Source organism: Danio rerio, chromosome 22, assembly GCF_049306965.1.
Source record: "Danio rerio strain Tuebingen ecotype United States chromosome 22, GRCz12tu, whole genome shotgun sequence".
NCBI classification, from domain to species: Eukaryota; Metazoa; Chordata; class Actinopteri; order Cypriniformes; family Danionidae; genus Danio; species Danio rerio.
Genome location: NC_133197.1, coordinates 9839856 through 9859160, shown reverse-complemented (window position 1 = coordinate 9859160; position 19305 = coordinate 9839856). Strand labels below are relative to the sequence as shown.

Genomic DNA, 19305 nt, shown 5'->3' with positions numbered 1-19305 from the left:
AATGGCCTCCACACTCACCAGATATCAGTCTAATAGATATGTTTAATAAATCGATTTTGTACAAATGCACCAAAATATGCATTTGGATATTACCTATTTTCACTATATATATATATATATATATATATATATATATATATGATGTATGTTTATGTGATTTTTATAAATACAGTGCTCAGCATATACAAGTACACCTCTCACAAATCTATCCTTTTTTAAATTCATATTTTTAATGTACGATAACGGTCTAAAAACTAGTACACCCAAATTTGTTATAGAAAAATATTATAAATTTAAAAGAGAGGGGGAAAAAAAAGATTTAGCTATTTTGCTTGAATTGAAATGTTTTATCTTTTAATTTCTAAATATGTCTTGTGACTAAAGTATGATTTTATTAAATGTATCCGTTTAATAAACCTGTTTGTTTAAATGCACCAACATACATTACCAATATTCACTGAGAAATGGATAATAATATTTATTTTCAAAATGGGCTGTACTTAATCATGCTGAGCACTGGGTTATGTGTAAAACAAGCTGTACAAATTCTCAAACACAAACTGAACTTTGAAGCCTCTCTGGTAACAACACAAGAAATCACAAGCATTCTCATAATCCATTGAGATAAAAGTTTATTACTTTAGCTTAAAGTAGAATTTACAGCATATTACACATGGGTTGGTTGGTTGTTTATGGCCATAATAAACATTATCGTCATGACAAAACCTCATTTTATAATCAAAATGAGCAAATAATTTGACTGTAGTGATGAGGGAAAGACCATGTAACAAAGACATTTTCGAGATGAGAGAAAACATCCTAGAATTCCCCAAACACCAATGCAGAAACGGAAGAGAACATGGAGTATTTCATATTTATTGTGTCCGGATGGAGGGGTTATTATCTTAAACATTCAGAGTCTTTTTAACGGAGAAGATGATGTCCTTGATTTGTGGTATGCTGTTGTCCTCCAGAATCTTGGCGTACGGCATGGGAATATCAACACCCGTGACCCGAACCGCAGGGGCGTCGAGGTAATTGAAAGCAGGACCTTGAATTAAAGGGAAAAAGAAAGTAAATAATAAAATCAACTATGATGTTCTACCTGCGATTTCTGAACATGAAAGGGTTGTAATTAAAAAACTAGCATACTGCTGATTTTAATCGCCTATTGTGAAATTAAACATGTAGTGAAACGGTATGCACGTGATAAAGTGCACAATTTGGTAACATTCTACTTTCACTTTCATTTCATTTCACATCAGATTTCCAGAGATTAAATAAAAACTAAAATACATGAATAATGTTTACCCTCCATGATTCGGGCAAGAATCTCTGCCCCGACGCCAAACTGAGGCCAGCCGCCCTCCACAGTGACCAGATGATTTGTTTTCGTGATGCTTGTTTCAATGGTGTCAGCGTCCAGAGGCCTGATAGAACGCAGGTTTATAACCTACAGAGGAAAACACAGATATCCAAAAGATAAACCAAACGAAACAGAAATGTTTTTATGCTGTATAGTGTTTTTAAACGCCATTGTAGAATAAAAACGTCTACATCTAGACTGAAATTTTTTATTGCACTTCGAAAAAACAATCTACATCCACACTCTACAACCTAAAATCTAGGATATGACCATTTACGCTCGCTTGGTATGTGCATATTTTTCTGGCATCTGTACTCGCTGTGTACCGGTTGTGTAATGATCATATGAGATTGGCTTGACGAATTAGGGAACTACAGTATGCGCATTAGTCCAGAAGATCAATCAGTGAGTGATTGTGCATAGCCATGCCTTCATTTTCATATTGTGCATTTCAGTCTGTCTATTGTGATGTACAAAATAAACCAGTGTTTCCAAACTAAAATGAGGTCTTTAGAGTTTACAAAGCTCACAGGTTGGATGCTGGAGTAGGGTTGTCGCCAGATGTAACTGTAATAAAACCTATACAATTTCAATTCAAAGCTTGTGTAAGTCACTAGTGTGATCAGCATCTTAGTTACTACAACAATAAATAGTAGTAGTAAAAACAGTAGTAGAGTTGTGTGATCCTGATAAAATTAAACGTAAATATTTGCAATTATTAATACTTAAAGGTGTTTTAGAAAATAAGATTGCAAAAAAGTTTTTTGTTTTGCTTTAGGCCAGTCATGAATAACTATAACAATAAACAGCCAGTAGGTGGCGACAAGTTGCTGTTATAACTAAATCATTTATTCAAACGATTTGTTCAACACGGCTGATTTATTTATAAACAAAGCAAATAACTGCATTTAGTAAATCATTAAATCCTTAACTCAACTTCATCCAAAAACATATTCATTCAGAAAAGAATGTTACAGATTTTGGAAATATTTTTGTTGGCAAAATGGAAAAAGCCGACAATATTTAGTCTAAAATGCAACTCATTCAAAATACAAACTGGTTTGTTCAACTTTTGAATCTAGGTCAATAATAAGTACAAATGAATTAACATTATATGTGATATTAATTTGCTTTTGAGCAAATGTGTTTTTTTAAGTTTGTTTTGAATATTATCTTTTTGTACAAAATATTATACATTTTTTCATACCTCACATTCAATGCCCTCCTTGGCCAAAACAGCAGCAGCATCGAGACACAGACCGACCATTCGGGAGTGAGACACCAATGTGATGTGATTTCCTACATCAGAACACCAATATTAATATACACACACAACGATTCAGTTCAACACAATAACACTAAACACATAATGGCTGGCAATAACTGACATACAAATAATCAAGGAAAAAATATTAAGAAATTATTTATGTTTTATAAAATATTCCCCTCATGTCATGCATGTCCATCAACTCAAATGCAGGGATGTCCTATGTTCTGTAGTATACTAGCTCCTGCTGCTTGCAATAGAAATACTGTGCTGTCATGGGAACACTGGTAAAATATATGGCTATTTTATTGGCTCGGGTTTTTTTTTAAATTAGCATAAGTTTAAATTATTGAATACAATTTTATTTTAAGTCTTAAAAAAATCTAATATTTCATAAAAAACAACTGATTATTACAAAGCAGCTTTGGGTTGGGTCAATGCTTCTAGAATTTTTGGTTTAAGCCTAAAATTTTATTTTGGGCGCATGCCTAATTTTATGTATAATCTTTCCCCCAGGTTTTGAACTTGCGTTACTTTTGTTTTAGTGTAGAAAATGTAGTCAATGTGACTTTTATCGACAGCGACTTCAATTGCACGTTTCTTTTTCTAGTTAATGAACCCACAGCTTTATTGTCCTAGCAGAGTGACCTATTTGAGCTACATTAAATATTTACATTAATATGAACATACTTTATTATTGATAATAATAATATTAAATAGTAACATCACTAATTTCATCATAATCATATGTTGCACATATATGTCTGTGGAATAGCAAAACCTTCATTGTATGAGTTTAATGTATTGATATACAATTTGCCAAAAATATACCAAAAAATGATAAGTATACAAAATAAAGATCACGTTCAATGAATACAAATTGTAATTTCTGTACCATAAATTTATCATTTATAAAACTTAATTTTAGATTCAAGAGTTCACACTTAGATATGCTTGGCGTTTAAAAAAAAAAAAAAAAAAAAAAAAAAACACTTTGCATGACATTTTGTGCAAGAAAATGTCTTCTGAACTGGATAACAGACAAAACTCCAACAAAGTCTTTATGGCACTGGATAATACTTGAATATGTACCACTGGACTACTTAACTTGTGTCTTACATGGCAAAGATGTTTTATTTTCATGAGAGGTGGGATCCATTTTTGTTACATATGGGTTTAATGATAACCTCCATAATCATCAGAGGGTTGATTTAACAAGGTCAGATCCTGTCAAGGTTTGCGGTGCATGAATATGCAATATCTCTAATTTTATTAATGCCCTTCTTTTTTTACTTTTTTTTCTATACATGTTTTTTTCTTTACCCCATGTTCTGTTCCCTTGTTTGTTATTGTATAAATATTGCTTAAAATGTTATAAAATACATTATTAAAAAAATAAAAAATATGCTTGGCGTTATTAGGTTTTGCATGCTGTCCAGGGAGAGAACCCTGAGCTGGAAGATAATTGAGCCCAAGGCTCCCGCCTGGTCAATAAGCATATAAAGGGGGTCCGAGATCAATTAGATCTCAAGAGCTCCCCTTAGAAAAAAAAGAGGAAAAGGAGGAGATAGGGTGGAAGGGGGGATTCTTCCAAAACGAAGGAAGGGTAGGGTAAAATCAGTCTTTAATGTAGACTTGGATCACTCTGATTGGATTATTACTGATTACAGATGAGAATCCAGTCTGCTCAATTATATCATGTGCTCCTCTCAAAATTAGTTTATAAAACTTCACTTAGTAAAGTGGATTGTTAAGAACTTAATCTATTTAAAGTGTTTAGATTTTTTTAACCCTCAACTTCCAGATTTATTAAATATCTGTATCTTGAGCCAAATGTTGTCCAATCCTAACCACCTACACGTTAAGAAAGAGTTTATTTATACGTCATTCAGATGACCTATAAATATTAAAATGTAAAGAAATTACACTTATGATTTGGTCATGCAATACCACTTTTGTAATAAACTCCTTATAACAAAAGTATTTTAACAACTTACCAAAAAACAGAACTCGTAACAGAAACTCGTGTAAAATGTTACCCACCCTGTCTTTCAATCTTAGCTTTTCCAATAGGGATGACGAAGTCTTTTGACTGCACCTCTTCCGACATCTCGAACGGCACACCGTACATCAGCTCATTCTCCAAAAACACCACTGAAAAACACATGACACATCAGTCAAACTCATCCCTGACTTTACTCTAATCCTGAGAGACGTGTTTACCAGGGTTATCGTCACGGATGGCAGCTTTTAGGAGACCCCTGGCGTCCTCGGAGTTCCAGGGACTCAATACCTTTAGTCCGGGACAGTGACCGTACCAAGCAGCGAAACACTGCGAGTGTTGAGCCGCCACACCAGCTGAAGCTCCGTTAGGGCCACGAAAAACGATGGGGACGGCCTGAAGGCCTGCAGACATGTAGTAGGTCTTGGCAGCCGAGTTGATGACCTGATCTATGGCTTGCATGGAGAAGTTAAAGGTCATGAACTCGCAGATGGGCCTCAAACCTGCCTGAGAGAGGAAGTGATGGGTTAGTTTGGGGATGTGAGGGCCAAGAAACACCAAGCCGACACCAAACAACTAGCACCAACGAAACCCAACCATGTTGTTGCCTTGCATTGGATCGCATCTGGACCAAAAAGCTTCATGTGAACACACCAAATGGATGAAAGCAGATTAAAAAAGGGCCGCATTCTGCGCCTGCGCAAGAGGACATATCTTTCTGCCAATTCTAGAAGCTGAATTGGGCCAATGAGCAACATATGGAACACACAAAACTGGTGTGTCCCGGCCCTAAGAGATTCATTTCAGGATTCAATTCAATTTAATGCAAGTTTATTTGTAAAGAGCTTTTCACAATAATTATCATTCCAAAGCAGGCTCACAAAAGGTGCACGTTTTTACATTACAGTCAAAATCCCAATAGTTAAGTTGTGTATAGGGGAGTGTCGGCTGATTTCGTAGCACTGCTATATGAAGCTTTGAAACCTTTAGGAATTTTTTGTTTCGAATCAGTGGTTCGGAGCACAAATCAAATAGGAAAAGTCTGTAATTTCAGTAAACGAGGCTTCGTTACATCATTACCGTTTCGATAGGCTTCAAAAATTCAATGCTTCTCCACTGGGTGGCGATCTGTGCAATACCATAAAATCCACATGAATCACACAAATTTAATAGTGAATCTCTGAACAGGTTTCATAGTTTTTACCTGATTTCAGGTCAGTTTTAAGAGTTTTAGAAGATTTTCAAGATTTTTTTTTTTAAATAGGACATTGTAAAATGAAAAGTAAAAATACTTAAAAAGAGTAACAACACTTATTTAACAGAGCCCATCATGGAACAAACAATAAATAAGTCTTGAAAACTTATAAAAGAGCGCTTAATATGCAGACACTTAATATTTCATGATATCAGATGATAAGCTAAGTGCATTCATACTGCAGGTTATACTTTTCATTTAAAGTTTGCAGCGTGTCATCGACTATAGCCAAGTGCTTAGTGTATTGTCATAGCACTATGGGATCTCTGCTAAATTGTCTCCATTATTTACTATCCTGTCCCAATGAAGATGACAACCACTAAAAAAAAATTATGTATACAAAAAAAGAATAATAAATTCTAATAAATGTTTTGCCTGAGTTTTTGTTGCATTTACATGATTCTGACCACCAGGTGTCCCTAGCAGGAGTCCCGAGTATATGATTGCTTGAAAACAGTTAATCATTTTGTAAATCAGTTGGTTCAATTGTTTGAAAGCTCTGAAAAGCTAGTACAGGGTGGACAGTATATATACATAATTAACCTGCAGTTAAACAGTATATAGTGTCCTTCCAAAAAGGAGATGTCTGTGTGTATAATTGATGTTTAATGAAGTTTATTTGTTTTAACTATATACTCTAAATACTAAAAATTCTGTTAACTGGATGTTAAACTCACCATGGCGGCACCGACGGCAATGCCAGCAAATCCCATCTGCAGAGAGAAAGAAAAAATTAAATAACAATTAAGGCAAGAAACTGTAAATGAATAGGGTAAAAACGTAAATAACAGTGACCTTCATTTTTTCCCCAGTTGATTGATTGCATTAGACATTTGCAAATATTTTTTTGCATAACAAGTTATTAAAAATGTTGTTTAAAAATGCAAACAAGGTATTCTTTCTAAACATGTAATAGTTTGCAAATATTTAAAGCACAAGATTCAGAACCTTGGATAAAGTATTGAAAATTTTACAGAAGGGATTTTGGGAATCTCTTTTAAATACTCAGTTTTTTATAAAATTCAACATTTAACAAATTAAATAATAATAATAAAAGCTAATAAATAAAAAAGTTGGTGCTGGTGAAGAGGAGATTTAGATCTCATTTGAAGAAAAAGGTCTTAATGCTTACAGTCATTTAAATCTACAAATACAGAATTATAATGTATGAAAAAAAATATTTTGGATGTTTTCATTACATCAAACTGAAAACACACTGTAAGAAAATCCAAAAAGCCACGGATCCTTAACCTGACAGTTGCAAGAAAAAACAATAGAATAGACAAAAACTGTTGCTTTCGCATATTTCAGTTCTCACTTCTGTAATGGGGGTGTCAATGATACGTTTGTCTCCGTATTTTTTCCACAGGCCTCTGCTGACCTGCAACCCAATACAAGCAAATTACAAAAAACATGTTTAAAATGTCATTAATCAGAAAAATGTTTGAATAAATGTGTCTATCTGACCTTGTATGCGCCGTCATACTGTGCGACTTCCTCTCCGAGCAGGAAGACCCGTTCGTCTCTCTCCAGCTCCTCGTCCATGGCCTGGTTAAGGGCATCTCGAACCGTCACCTGCAACAACCCAGAGCATATTTATCAATACAGATTGCCTGACAACTAAAAAAATTTAGTATTATACATGCCTCATTTAATACTTTAATGTTAAAAATGTGAATATGTGTATTCTAATACTATGAGATTTACATGGTATTAAAAGGTACTGCAGAGCAAGCATGATAACACTGTAATATATGTAAAAAAAAAAAAAACACATGGTAACAACATGGCAATACCATAGTTAAACTTGTATAAAACCATTATACAACTGCCAAACTGTTAACAATAAACAGTATAAAAATCAAGATAACCCTTAAATCTGAATATACTTTAATATGTTAGAACAGAACATATATATGGGGTTAAAGAGAAAGATTTTTTTTACTGAAACCAAAAATAAATAAATAAAAATTAATGATTTCTAAACAAATGAAGCAATCATGTAAAACGGTTTCATAAATATTAAAATGTAAAAATTTAAATAACATGAATATAATTACTGTATAATACACTGATAAAACTTGTATTATTTATAAACATTATATTTTCCATATAATATAAAAAAATACCATGGTAAATGGCCACAAAACTGCTACACCATAACAAAAAAAAAGGAAAAACAAATTACCATTGTATATTGAAGAATAATGACCAATAAAAGATTGTGAATGTGAAGAACACCAAAACAACGATTTACCAATAAACATACGATTTAAAAACCGCAATGTACTGATGGTATTAATATTTTCCATGGAAGCAGTAAATACAAAGAAAGCGTGTTATCATGGCATACAGACACACAGCTTACTAACATACATATAGAACATTGTGGTGTTACCATAGCAGGGCTCAACAATAAGGACTGCCCGGTGGCCTGGGGCCAGCATGAAAGACGCTCGGGACAGTAGACAGGATTGTTAATGGCCCCTATCCGCCAGTAACGATGAGCACGCGATTTTTTTTCTTAACCTGGGGTCCGTTCTTCGTACATCGCTTAAATGATCTAAGATGATTTGGCAGATCCTGGATCTTTTAATCTTGATAACTGATCTCTCGCTAATTTGGTTCTTCAAACAAGTTCGCGAATCAGATTAGAATGTCTGGATGAACTGATCTGAGATCGCTGCATGTGTTATGAAGGACAGATCTATCGATCCTCGAAATCATGATCAGCAATGCAACGATTGGCTGACGGCACAGCAGCGTAATGACATCATCTGATTAATATTCAATTATCCATGTGAGCAAAATTACATCAAATTAGCAGTAAACGGCTTGTTAAATATGACATGCAATAACCTTCCACATTAGTTGTGAGCTGCAGGCTTTACACTTTCATGTGTAAAGAGTATTCATCATGTTTTTCAATGCAAATCAATGTATTTAGTTCTACATTTAGAAAAGATTTCCTTTATTATAGTAGCTGTTTTTTTAATCTGTGTAAAGAATAACTGGTTGTTTACAAAAGCATTTTGATATTGGTAAAGGCATCTGCAACTTTTGTGAAGCATCAAATCACTGGCATATTAACTGTCAAAACATGTTTATGACTGCATAAATGTATTATTGCTTTAAAAAAGTCACATACTGTGCATTTCTATTATACACAATTTGTACTAAAGTGATCTAAAAAGTTCATATCAATAAGTTTTCTCTTTGCACCACCAGGTGGCAGTTTTTGTACTTTCATTTCGAGGGTGCAGATTGCATACGTTTTATTAATATGTATAACTTTATTTATTTTATTAATGACTATAACTTTATATATATAGTTAAAAAATATGTACCATTTTCCCAAGTGTACATAACTATACTGTAAGAAAATATCAGAATTCAGAACATACTTTCTGTATTATCTTTGCTTGAACTGAGCCAATCTTATCCTGTTTATATGAATTGAACCTGCTCCCGATCAGGTTTAAGCTAGCAGAACTGTTGCTATGACAACAACTCTCGGATCAGCTTTGAAGAACGAAACGATCCTGGATCGTGTTAAATCGTCAATATCCAAATCCAGCTAACTGAGTAATCCACGTACGAAGAACAGACCCCTGGTAACAACCAGTACAGTGCAAATATGGCTGCAACATCAAACTATGAGGCTAAAAGAAAGCGTCTGTTTCTAAAGTCTTGGAAGCAGACAATCACATGGGTACAATATTAAGAATCTCAACGAAAAAAAAAAATATTTGTCTTCAGTTTAGCAATCTTATAAAAATAATTTAGAATTGCAATAAAATACCAGCACATTTTCAATACTGCTCTTTTGTTTGCATAAAATCTTGAATTTTGCTCATTATATTTTATTAACATTTTTAAAATGTTTAAATTCTACATTTCACAGATATTATTTTGCCACTTAAAAATTTTTTTTTTTTATTTAAAATATGTGGCTTAGAAATAGCAATTAACTTTTTTATTTTTTGGTGGGGGCAGTGAAAACTTTGGCAGGGCAAGTAAAAATCTCAACCTCTGGCCCGATTGGCCCAGTAGAAAAAATCCTTAGCGTTGAACCCTGCATAGTATTTTTCAAAAAGGTTGTTCACTGAAACAGGATATGCGTTGAAAATACCATAGTATTACCATGGTATGTAAATAAACATACCCTTAAACTACCATGGTGCAAATGGAAAAAAAATATTGCATGGTAATTTTAGCAAACCGTTTCCATGATAACGATAAACACAGAAATAATGTATTTTCATGGATAATAAATATTTGGATTTGGAGTATATGTGAACAAATTTGATAATACAACAAAACAAGGTCAAAGTTTAAAATGCCATGGTAAACATAAAAAAACATGGTGTGTGTATATATAAAGTACATCATAGCCATGGTAAATTACCAAGCAATGTTCAATGAAGCACGGTAAATGGCCAAAACAAACAATAAAGATGTTGCACTCTCAGCATACAAACAACATATGACCTTACCATAGTGCACAAAGTGAAATTACATTGTATATTAACAAAGAAAGTCTTGCTAAATGTCAAAAATACTAAGAAAATACTATGGTACTTATAAAGTGTAAAATATAGCTTTACATTGGTAAATGCAAAAGCATTGTGGCATTACAACTGTGTATTACCAAAGAAAGAATGTTCACTGAAACATAGTAAATATCTCAGTCAATGTGCTGTTTCTTTTTTCTTTTGAAACATAAAAGAAGATATTTTGAAAAATGTTAAAACCAGCATTTTTAAAGTTTTTTTCCTGTAATACTTTCTTTTGTGTTCAACGTTTGAAACCCCTTTGTGGGGAGTTAAAAAGTAAGTTTTCATTTTTGGATAACCCATTTTAGCTTTAAAATAACATAATATACAAACACTAACTTACGTCCTTACCACTGTCTAGTAACGTTATTATTAATATAGTATCAATTATCACATAGTAATTACTCAAAACACCGAGGTATAGTCATTGTGTACACACCCAAAAACATGCTGTTACTGTTAGTATCGTCGAGAGCAGTTAATACTTAATATGTTGTCTAAAACATACTAATATGATACACATTTAAGCTCATTTTTCAGATGTGTTATTGTTTTAAATGATGCAGCATCTGCTGAAGGTGAGAGTCGCAGCATCACTGACCTGCACCGCCGCCGGAGGAGTCCTGTGAAACTCCCGCCGCAAAACCGCTGAAACGGCACTCTGAGACACAAATACACCGCCAACATCAGTCTAAACACTCTCATCTAACAAACACCACCGCAATATGCAGATAACAGCTCATATTCACACATAAATACCTTCCCCGAGCGCAGGAAACACCTCAGAGACGCCATGTTTCACTGTCCTCTGTACGGAGGCGGGCATGTCATCCCAGCGGCCGCGGCCAATCAGAGAGCGCGTTGTAAAAGCAGAACAGGAAACGCGAGGAAAGCGGCCAATCAGAGTGGCGGATTCATGACTGAAGCGGAAGTTGCCGTCAGACTGTCACTCCGCGTCCAAGGGCAAGAGAAGAATCTTTTTATAGAAACCAAAAATCTGTGATTTTTAAATCAGTTGCTTCATTGTTGAATGTAAACTGGGCACTTTTGAAATATGGTGCGGGGACATGTTGAAAAAGTCTTAAACAAGTTGCAATATGCTTTAAAATAGGACCAATAAGGTCATTTTATGATTTGTAAGTATTAAAAGACATTAAACTAGCTATTAATATAGTTATATAGTTCATATTAACAATTATATACAGTTAAGTTCTTATAATTTCTAATATACACAGTTTAATTATAACATTTTTCTACACTGCTGGGGAAAACAGCTTAAACCAGGCCAGGCTGATTTTCTGATTTTAGCTGGTCGACCAGCCTGGTTTTTGAGGGGTTTTGGCCATTTCCAGGCTGGTTTCCATGATGTAAATACAGTCAAATTAAAGCTGTACAGTTAAAGCACATCTTGTTCGTTTCATTTTAAATCGTGTTGGTGTATAGAGCCAAAAATGTGAGAATTGTGTAGATGTCCTAATATTTATGGACCTAACTGTATGTGTATATATATATATATATATATATATATATATATATATATATATATATATATATATATATATATATATATATATATATATATACACATTGAAACTTTTGTTTATATTTTCTAGAACGACTGACCAGTTAAAGGAGCAGAAAACATCTTAAACATGAGTATCTGTAAAACACGTTTATTTTCCTCTTTGAAAGTACAAAACATGTTTAGAACATGTTTTGTACTTTCAAAGAGGAAAATAAACGTGTTATGGATGTTTACAGTATACAAGATACTTTGTAGCAATTCTGTGAATTAAACTGCACAACCCAAAATAAATAATGATAATCAAAAGGACATGTTTGCTGTCTATAAAACAAAAAAATATTGGTTTTATTATGTTAAGTATTTTCACATTTATGAGGAAAAAGTGTCGCTATGGATGTGACAGATGTGAATTTGCCACTTGTGTGACTTTGGTAAATCAAATAGAATAGTTGGAAAACATTGACAAGCAGTGTTGAGTATTTCTAAAGTACTGTAAAATACTTGCTTACACAAAAAACCCTGAAACGGATTCCGTATTTTGGTGAAAGCTTAATTTTCTTTCATGGAAAGGTTGACATTTGCACATAATTGCTCATCTACAGTTGAAGTCAGAATTATTAGCCCTCTTCAAACTTTTTTTCTTCGTTTAAAAATATTTTAAAATGATGTTTGACAGGAAATTTTCACAGTATGTCTGATAATATTTTTTCTTCTAAAAAAAGTCTTATTTGTTGAATTTGGGCTAGAATAAAAGGGAGTTTTTAATTTTTTAAACACCATTTTATGAACAAAATTATTAGCTCCTTTAAGCTATATTTTTCTCTATAATCTACAGAACAAACCATCGTTATACAATAACTTGCCTAATTACCCTAACCTGCCTAGTTAACCTAATTAAGCCTATAAATGTCATTTTAAGCTGTATAAGCTGTCTTGAAAAATATCCAGTAAAATATTATCTCCTGTCATCATGGCAAAGATAGAATAAATAAGTTATTAGAGTAGAGTTATTAAAACTATTATGATCAGAAATGTGTTGAAAAAATCTCTCAGCTAAACAGAAATTGGGGAAAAAATAAACCAGCGGTCTAATAATTCAGGGGGCCTAATAATTCTGACTTCAACTATATATATATATATATATATATATATATATATATATATATATATATATATATATATATATATATATATATATATATATATATATATATATATATAATGGCTATATTTTACTTTTGACTATACATATATTATATATGTAAAACTTATATATTGTATATGTAAGTTTTAAAATAACCTAAATATAAAATATATATTAATAAGCTTACAAACTTTTAAAAACAAATTGAAAACTATATTTAGTAAACATTTTTATATAAAAACCACATATAACTCCTTGTTAATTATATTTACAGTAGCATTATACACTCACTGGCCACTTTATTAGGTACACCTGTTCAACTATCCAATCACATGGCAGCAACTCAATGCATTTAGGCATGTAGACATGACAAGACGATTTGCTGCAGTTCAAACCGAGCATCAGAATGGGGAAGAAAGGTGATTTAAGTGACTTTGAACGTGTCATGGTTGTTGGTGCCAGACGGATAACTGAGGCTACACAGACTCACCAAAATTGGACAATAGAAGATTGGAAAAAGCTGCCTGGTCTGATGAGCCTCGATTTCTGCTGCGACATTCAGCTGGTAGGGTCAGAATTTGACGTCAACAACATGAAAGCATGGATCCATCCTGCCTTGTATCAACGATTCAGGCTGGTGGTGGTGGTGTAATGGTGTGGGGGATATTTTCTTGGCACAATTTTGGCCCATTAGTACTGATTGAGCATCATGTCAGTATTGCTGCTGACCATGTTCATCCCTTTATTACCACAGTGTACCCATCTTCTGATCGCTCCTTCCAGCAGGATAATGGACCATGGCAAAAAGTGCAAATCATCTCAGACTGGCTTCTTGAACATGTCGATGAGTATATTATTATTATTATGTAATAAAAATATTTTTAATATAAAATTATTAGTTACCCATTAAATAATATTCATGTTATTAATAAGATCTCAATTCTAATGCATTTACAATATACCATTAATAATCAATTATAAAACAGTTAATAAAGTATAACAATGAAATATACAATGAATTTAAAATGATATTATTCACTGTATCCACATATATACAACTAATCTATAGCTTAATGTTAGAGCAAGGAATTGAACAACGTGAGATCTGTTCCATTGTCTTTACTTCAATGTTCACAACTAAAAGCACAAGACCATCCTTTTAAAATATATTGCCAATACAAGTATTTTTAATAACAGGGAAAACAATATTTTAGCACTTTGAGGACGTTCTCCTCCAGTGCTTTCAAAGACGGATGTGGCAACTGTACAGAGGCGAAAATCAGTGGCAAATTTCATCATCATCATCATCATCATCAAACACATTAATTCTTCAACCGTCCTCATACATACATAAATCTCTGTTGTAAACTTTAGAATGTTTCTTCTTCAAGACCACTGCCAAATAATCAGCGGTAAAGTGCTGTAGCGAAAAAATGAAAACATTATTAAACTCTTCCCCCACGGTAATAACAAAGCTGAGAATGTGTAGTACGCTACTGAACTGCTTTCAGTGTGTGTCTGAGTCTATGTACAAATGCGGGTACTAGAGCTTTGTGCATTACTGTACACTGGTATAGATTACAATTGGATCTGCTTTTCAACAGGACCCCGCGATGAATATGAAATATACAAGTCTCCCCAATATGTGTGTGTGCAAAATGAGAAACCGCTTTCGTTTACCAACACTTGGTCATCTCTGATTGGCTGAAAATCCCTACCAGGCTGCAGCAACCAATGGGATTAGACGGAATAAGTGACACCACAATGGACAATATACAATCATTTCAGTGGTAAATCAAAGCCATTTTTCTTTCTAACAGCAGCTTTTTTTAAAGAGACAGTTCACCCCTAAATAAAAACGTTTCCACTATAAATATACTATTTCAACATATATACTGGAAACGGGAAGCCATTGACTTCCATAGTAGAATAATAAATACTATGGAAGTCACTGGCTACTAGTTTCCAACATTCTTCAAAATATCTCTTTTTTTTTTGTTAGACGGAAAACGGAAACAAACAGGTTTGAAGCGGAGAAAAAGTAGTGACCGAATTTAGTATTTAGGGGTGAACTGTTCTTTTAAGAAGCGTAAACGCATTTTCTTAATGTCAATATTTGTGCAACATGTTTGATTGTGATCTTTCAGAACAGGAATACAAAGAGTACTTTGTTCCGAAAGAAAATACGTACAAATGTAGCTTGAACAAAAAAAACGAAACAATAAAAAGCTCTTAGCTTTTGTAGGCACAATGGTAAATGTGGCAAAAGCAACTTGAACCCTCCAAAACAAACAGTTGAATTAAAATGTCAGATTTAAATGTCGCTCATTTTATGAACCGACAACAAAATCTGGTTATACGTTCTCATTCGTACTAAATGAATAGAAGTATATAAATGTGTTGACCGCTTTTTCCTCCATCTTCTGCCTTCGTTAGAAAATACTTTAAATTTAAATTGACTTAATTTTTTTTTTTTGTTAAAATGAGTGTGCATGTCCTTAATTTAGATGCGACAGCTGGTCCAAGCAGAATTGTTTAGGTTACGCTAATTATCGTCAAAAACGTAAATGTTGCCTGCAATCTCTTCCATGTTCTCCCTTCGTAAAACAATAATTGATTTGAAAATATGGTATGTTTTTCGGTATGAGTGTGCAAGTCTTTAATTTAGAAGTGACAGCTGGTGCGAGTAGAATTGTTTAGGTAACGCTAATTATAATCAAAAACGTAACCATGTTGCCTGCATTATTCTCCATGTTTTGCCTTCATAGAACGATAATTGAAAATGCTATTTTTTCGGGTAAATGAGTGCGCAAGTCCTTAATTTAGATGCGACAGCTGGTCCAAGCAGAATCGCTTGGGTTATCTTAATTATCGACAAAAAATGTAAGTGTTGCCTGCATTCTTCTCCATGTTCTGCCTTCGTAAAACAATAATTGAAATTGAAAATGGTATTTTTTCGGTCAAATCAGTGCGCAAGTCTTTAATTAAGATGTGACAGCTGGTTCAAGCAGAATTGTTAACGTTAGGTTAACGTCAAAAAATAAATGTATTGCCCCCGTTTTACTCCATCCTTTACGTTTGTTCGACAATACTTTAAATTGACTTCAAATTTCTCATTTAAATGCGACAGCTGGTTCACGCAGAATCATTTGGTTATGCTAATTATTGTCAAAAACATAAATGTGTTGTCCGCATTCTTTTTCATGTTTTGCCTTCGTAAAACAATAAGCAAAATTGAAAATGGTATTTTTTTTCAGTCAAATGAGTGCGCAAGTCCTTAATTTAGATGTGACAGCTGGTCCAGGTGGAATCATTTAGGTTACGTTAATTATCGTCAAAAAATAAAGGTGTTGCCCACATTTTTTTTCATATTCTGCCTTGGTAAGACAAAACGTTATGTTAATTATCGTCTAAAACGGAAACATGTTGTCTGCATTCTCCTCCATGTTCTGCTGTCGTAAAAACAATAATTGAAATTGAAGATGGTAGTTTTTTTGGTTAAATGAGTGCGCAAGTTCTTAATTTAGATGCGATAGCAGGTCTAAGCAGAATCATTTAGGTTGCACTTATTATCGTCAAAAACGTAAACATGTTGTCCGCATTCTCCTTCATGTTTTGCCTTCGTAAAACAATAATCAAAAATGAAATGCTATTTTTTTTCTGTTCAAATGAGTGCGCAGGTGCTGAATTTTAATGCGACAGCTGGTCAAAGCAGAATCGTGTACGTAACGTTAATTATCGTCAAAAAATAAAGGTGTTGCCTGCATTCTCCACCAATTTCTGCCTTCGTAAGTCAGTACTTTTAAAATGTAGAGGTCGTATTTTTCATCCGAATGAGTGCATTTGTCCGTTTTTTAATAAAACAGCTGGTCCAAGCAGAACTGCTTAGGTTACTTCGGGTAGCTTGACAAACAAAAAAAAACCCTGAATAAACGCAGGGCTCTGCTGGAATTGAATGGCAACAAAGTTCGATTACAAACAGTCACTTTTCACTGCTAGACGCAAGTTGCTAAAAGACTTTGAGTGGACGAATTGCACTAAAACAAGACAAGCGTTGTTGATGTTGTTTTTTCTTCACAAACGTGGGCCGCTGCGGTCAACAGTCTCTGCTTTTTTCAGTTTGTTTTTGCTGAAGGACTGTATGGAGCTGAGGAGGGCACCTCTGCCCACACCGTTGGCACTGGGAGGAGAGAGAGACGGAGGGCCGGAGTCGATCCCGGGTGGTGGAGGCGGAGGAGGGGGAGGAGGAGGAGGAGGAAGAGGAGCTCCTGGAGGATCAAAAAACAGTCCATTACTATTGGGTGAGATCAGTATGTAAACAAGAAGTGATTAAAGTGCAGCAGCTGTTCTGGTTATACACTTACCACAAGCGGCAACATTTAAAGTCAAGGTGAAATGAACATTTAAAAACTTTGAAAAATGTACAATTATTTTAAATGTGTTTATTTTATACAAATTTAATAATCAAATTTACAATAAGTTATGATATTAAAATTAACACTACCTGACAAAAGTCTTGTCGCCTATTCAGGTTTTAGAAACAACAAATAATAACTTGACCTTTAGTTGTAAATTTGGTATTACCCCACACATGCTCAATAATGTTCATATATGGTGACTGGGCTGGCCAATCTTGGAGCACCTTGGAGCGCTATCCTGCTAAAGAATTTGCCCTCTCCAGTGGTTTGTAATGTAATGTGGAGCACAAATGCCTTGATACCTCAGGCTGTTGATGTTGCTATCCCCTTTGCAGATCTCTTGCATGCCAACATACTGAATGTAACCCCAAACCATGATTTTTCCTTCACCAAACTTGACTGATTTCTGTGAGAATCTTGGGTCTTTGTGGGTTCCAATACGTCTTCTGAAGTTTTTGTGATGATTGGGATGCAGTTTAATGGAAAAATCTACATTCTGACACTTTTCCTAATGATCACCAAGAATTCAAGTTGATTCGTTGCTCTTGGATTGACAAGACTTTTGTCAGGCAGTGTAGTAAAAATCAATATCTTCTCATATGATAAAATATAAAAACATTACATAAACATAAATACATACACAAAAAAACATAATTATGATCAAATAAAATAATAAAAGTGTAAGAAAATAAATTTTTGGGCGGACAAACCCTTAATTTTTTTAAAGATAAAAATGTAAAAAATAATACAAATATAACGCAAAAAATAAACAAATAAAAAGTATTGATTTTTTAACATTTTTGTTTATTAAATATACACTCAAACATACTATAAACTAGAAATATCTGAAATATGAATGATTAGAAAGAAAGCTGCCATTTCACGTTGACTTTAAATATCTTAATGCTGATTCGCCCATACTGTTCGCAGTTACTGACCAATCACTTTCTTGGAAACAAGTGACGAGCAGCATGACTCATGAACCAATCAGCAAGATATGCATCGTCAGCATACAAGCTCAGTTATGCTTATAACTGCCAGATGCCATATATATATTTAAAAATGCATTCAATAGCATCTTTAAAAAGTAAAATAAATTAATAAAAATCACATATATAATAAAATCTTTAAGAACAAAAGAAAAACAACCATCACAATCTACGAAACCAAAAGTGCTCGTTAACAAAACAAAAAACTTTGCCCTCAGAAAAGCCTTAAATGAACCAATCCTTGGTGCGTAAACAGACAATTGCAGATTGTGAGCTTTTAAAGTTGCATTAACCCTTCTCAGCAGGCTGGGTCGACCTCATTTGCATGTCATCTGCATGCGTAAATATTAACGAGAGTTTTGCTGTGGGGAATAATAGAGAGCTCTGCTGAGAGAAGGTGAGCTGCAACTTTACGGTGGAAAGAGATTATTATTGTTGAATTACTTTACCCCACACACGTTCAAAATGGCGCATGCTCTAGTTTTGAAGACAGCATATAAAGAGAGAGAGAGAGAGAGAGGCACACACAAGTTACTGATCATATCTGAATGAGTCCACACATCGGATGATTATCAGTCCCTCTAGGATTTTGTGAGAAAAAAAAAAAATCAGATTTTTGTGACTTGTGCGGCAAATTTTTGTGCGGCAAATCTTGAGGTGTTTCTTTTATGGTACACACAAATGTGAAAAACACAGAGAGAAACTATGCCTAAAGCCTGCTTTGTTACATCTGAAAAGGGAACCGATTGTTTAAAAACAAATGCTAAGTCGTCCATGTTGTTT

At 33.9% G+C, this 19305-nt stretch overlaps 2 protein-coding genes across 13 annotated transcripts in view; both read right to left on the bottom strand.

The window, feature by feature from the left end:
- Positions 1 to 615: 615 nt before the first annotated feature.
- pdhb (pyruvate dehydrogenase E1 subunit beta) lies at positions 616 to 11253 on the bottom strand. The gene is given in 10 exon segments (NM_213154.1): positions 616 to 1051; positions 1312 to 1453; positions 2574 to 2665; positions 4677 to 4787; positions 4857 to 5142; positions 6568 to 6603; positions 7209 to 7271; positions 7358 to 7465; positions 11048 to 11107; positions 11206 to 11253. Coding segments are annotated over 10 exon segments (1080 nt in total). The 5' UTR covers positions 11242 to 11253; the 3' UTR covers positions 616 to 905.
- A 2966-nt stretch (positions 11254 to 14219) lies between these two features.
- pxk (PX domain containing serine/threonine kinase) overlaps positions 14220 to 19305 on the bottom strand; it is a 32887-nt gene continuing 27801 nt past the window's right edge. For 6 of the 12 annotated variants that reach the window (XR_012397399.1, XR_012397398.1, XM_073936573.1 and 3 more), the window contains exons 18-19: positions 18972 to 18999; positions 14220 to 17383 (exon numbers count right to left, since the gene is read on the bottom strand). Coding sequence is in view for 9 of the 12 variants with exons in the window: in XM_073936573.1 (XP_073792674.1) it covers positions 18983 to 18999 (17 nt within the window). In the remaining 3 variants the exon portion in view is untranslated. The remainder of the gene's footprint in view (positions 17384 to 18971; positions 19000 to 19305) is intronic. The other 6 variants (XR_012397397.1, XM_073936571.1, XM_073936572.1 and 3 more) reach the window with 1 other exon arrangement.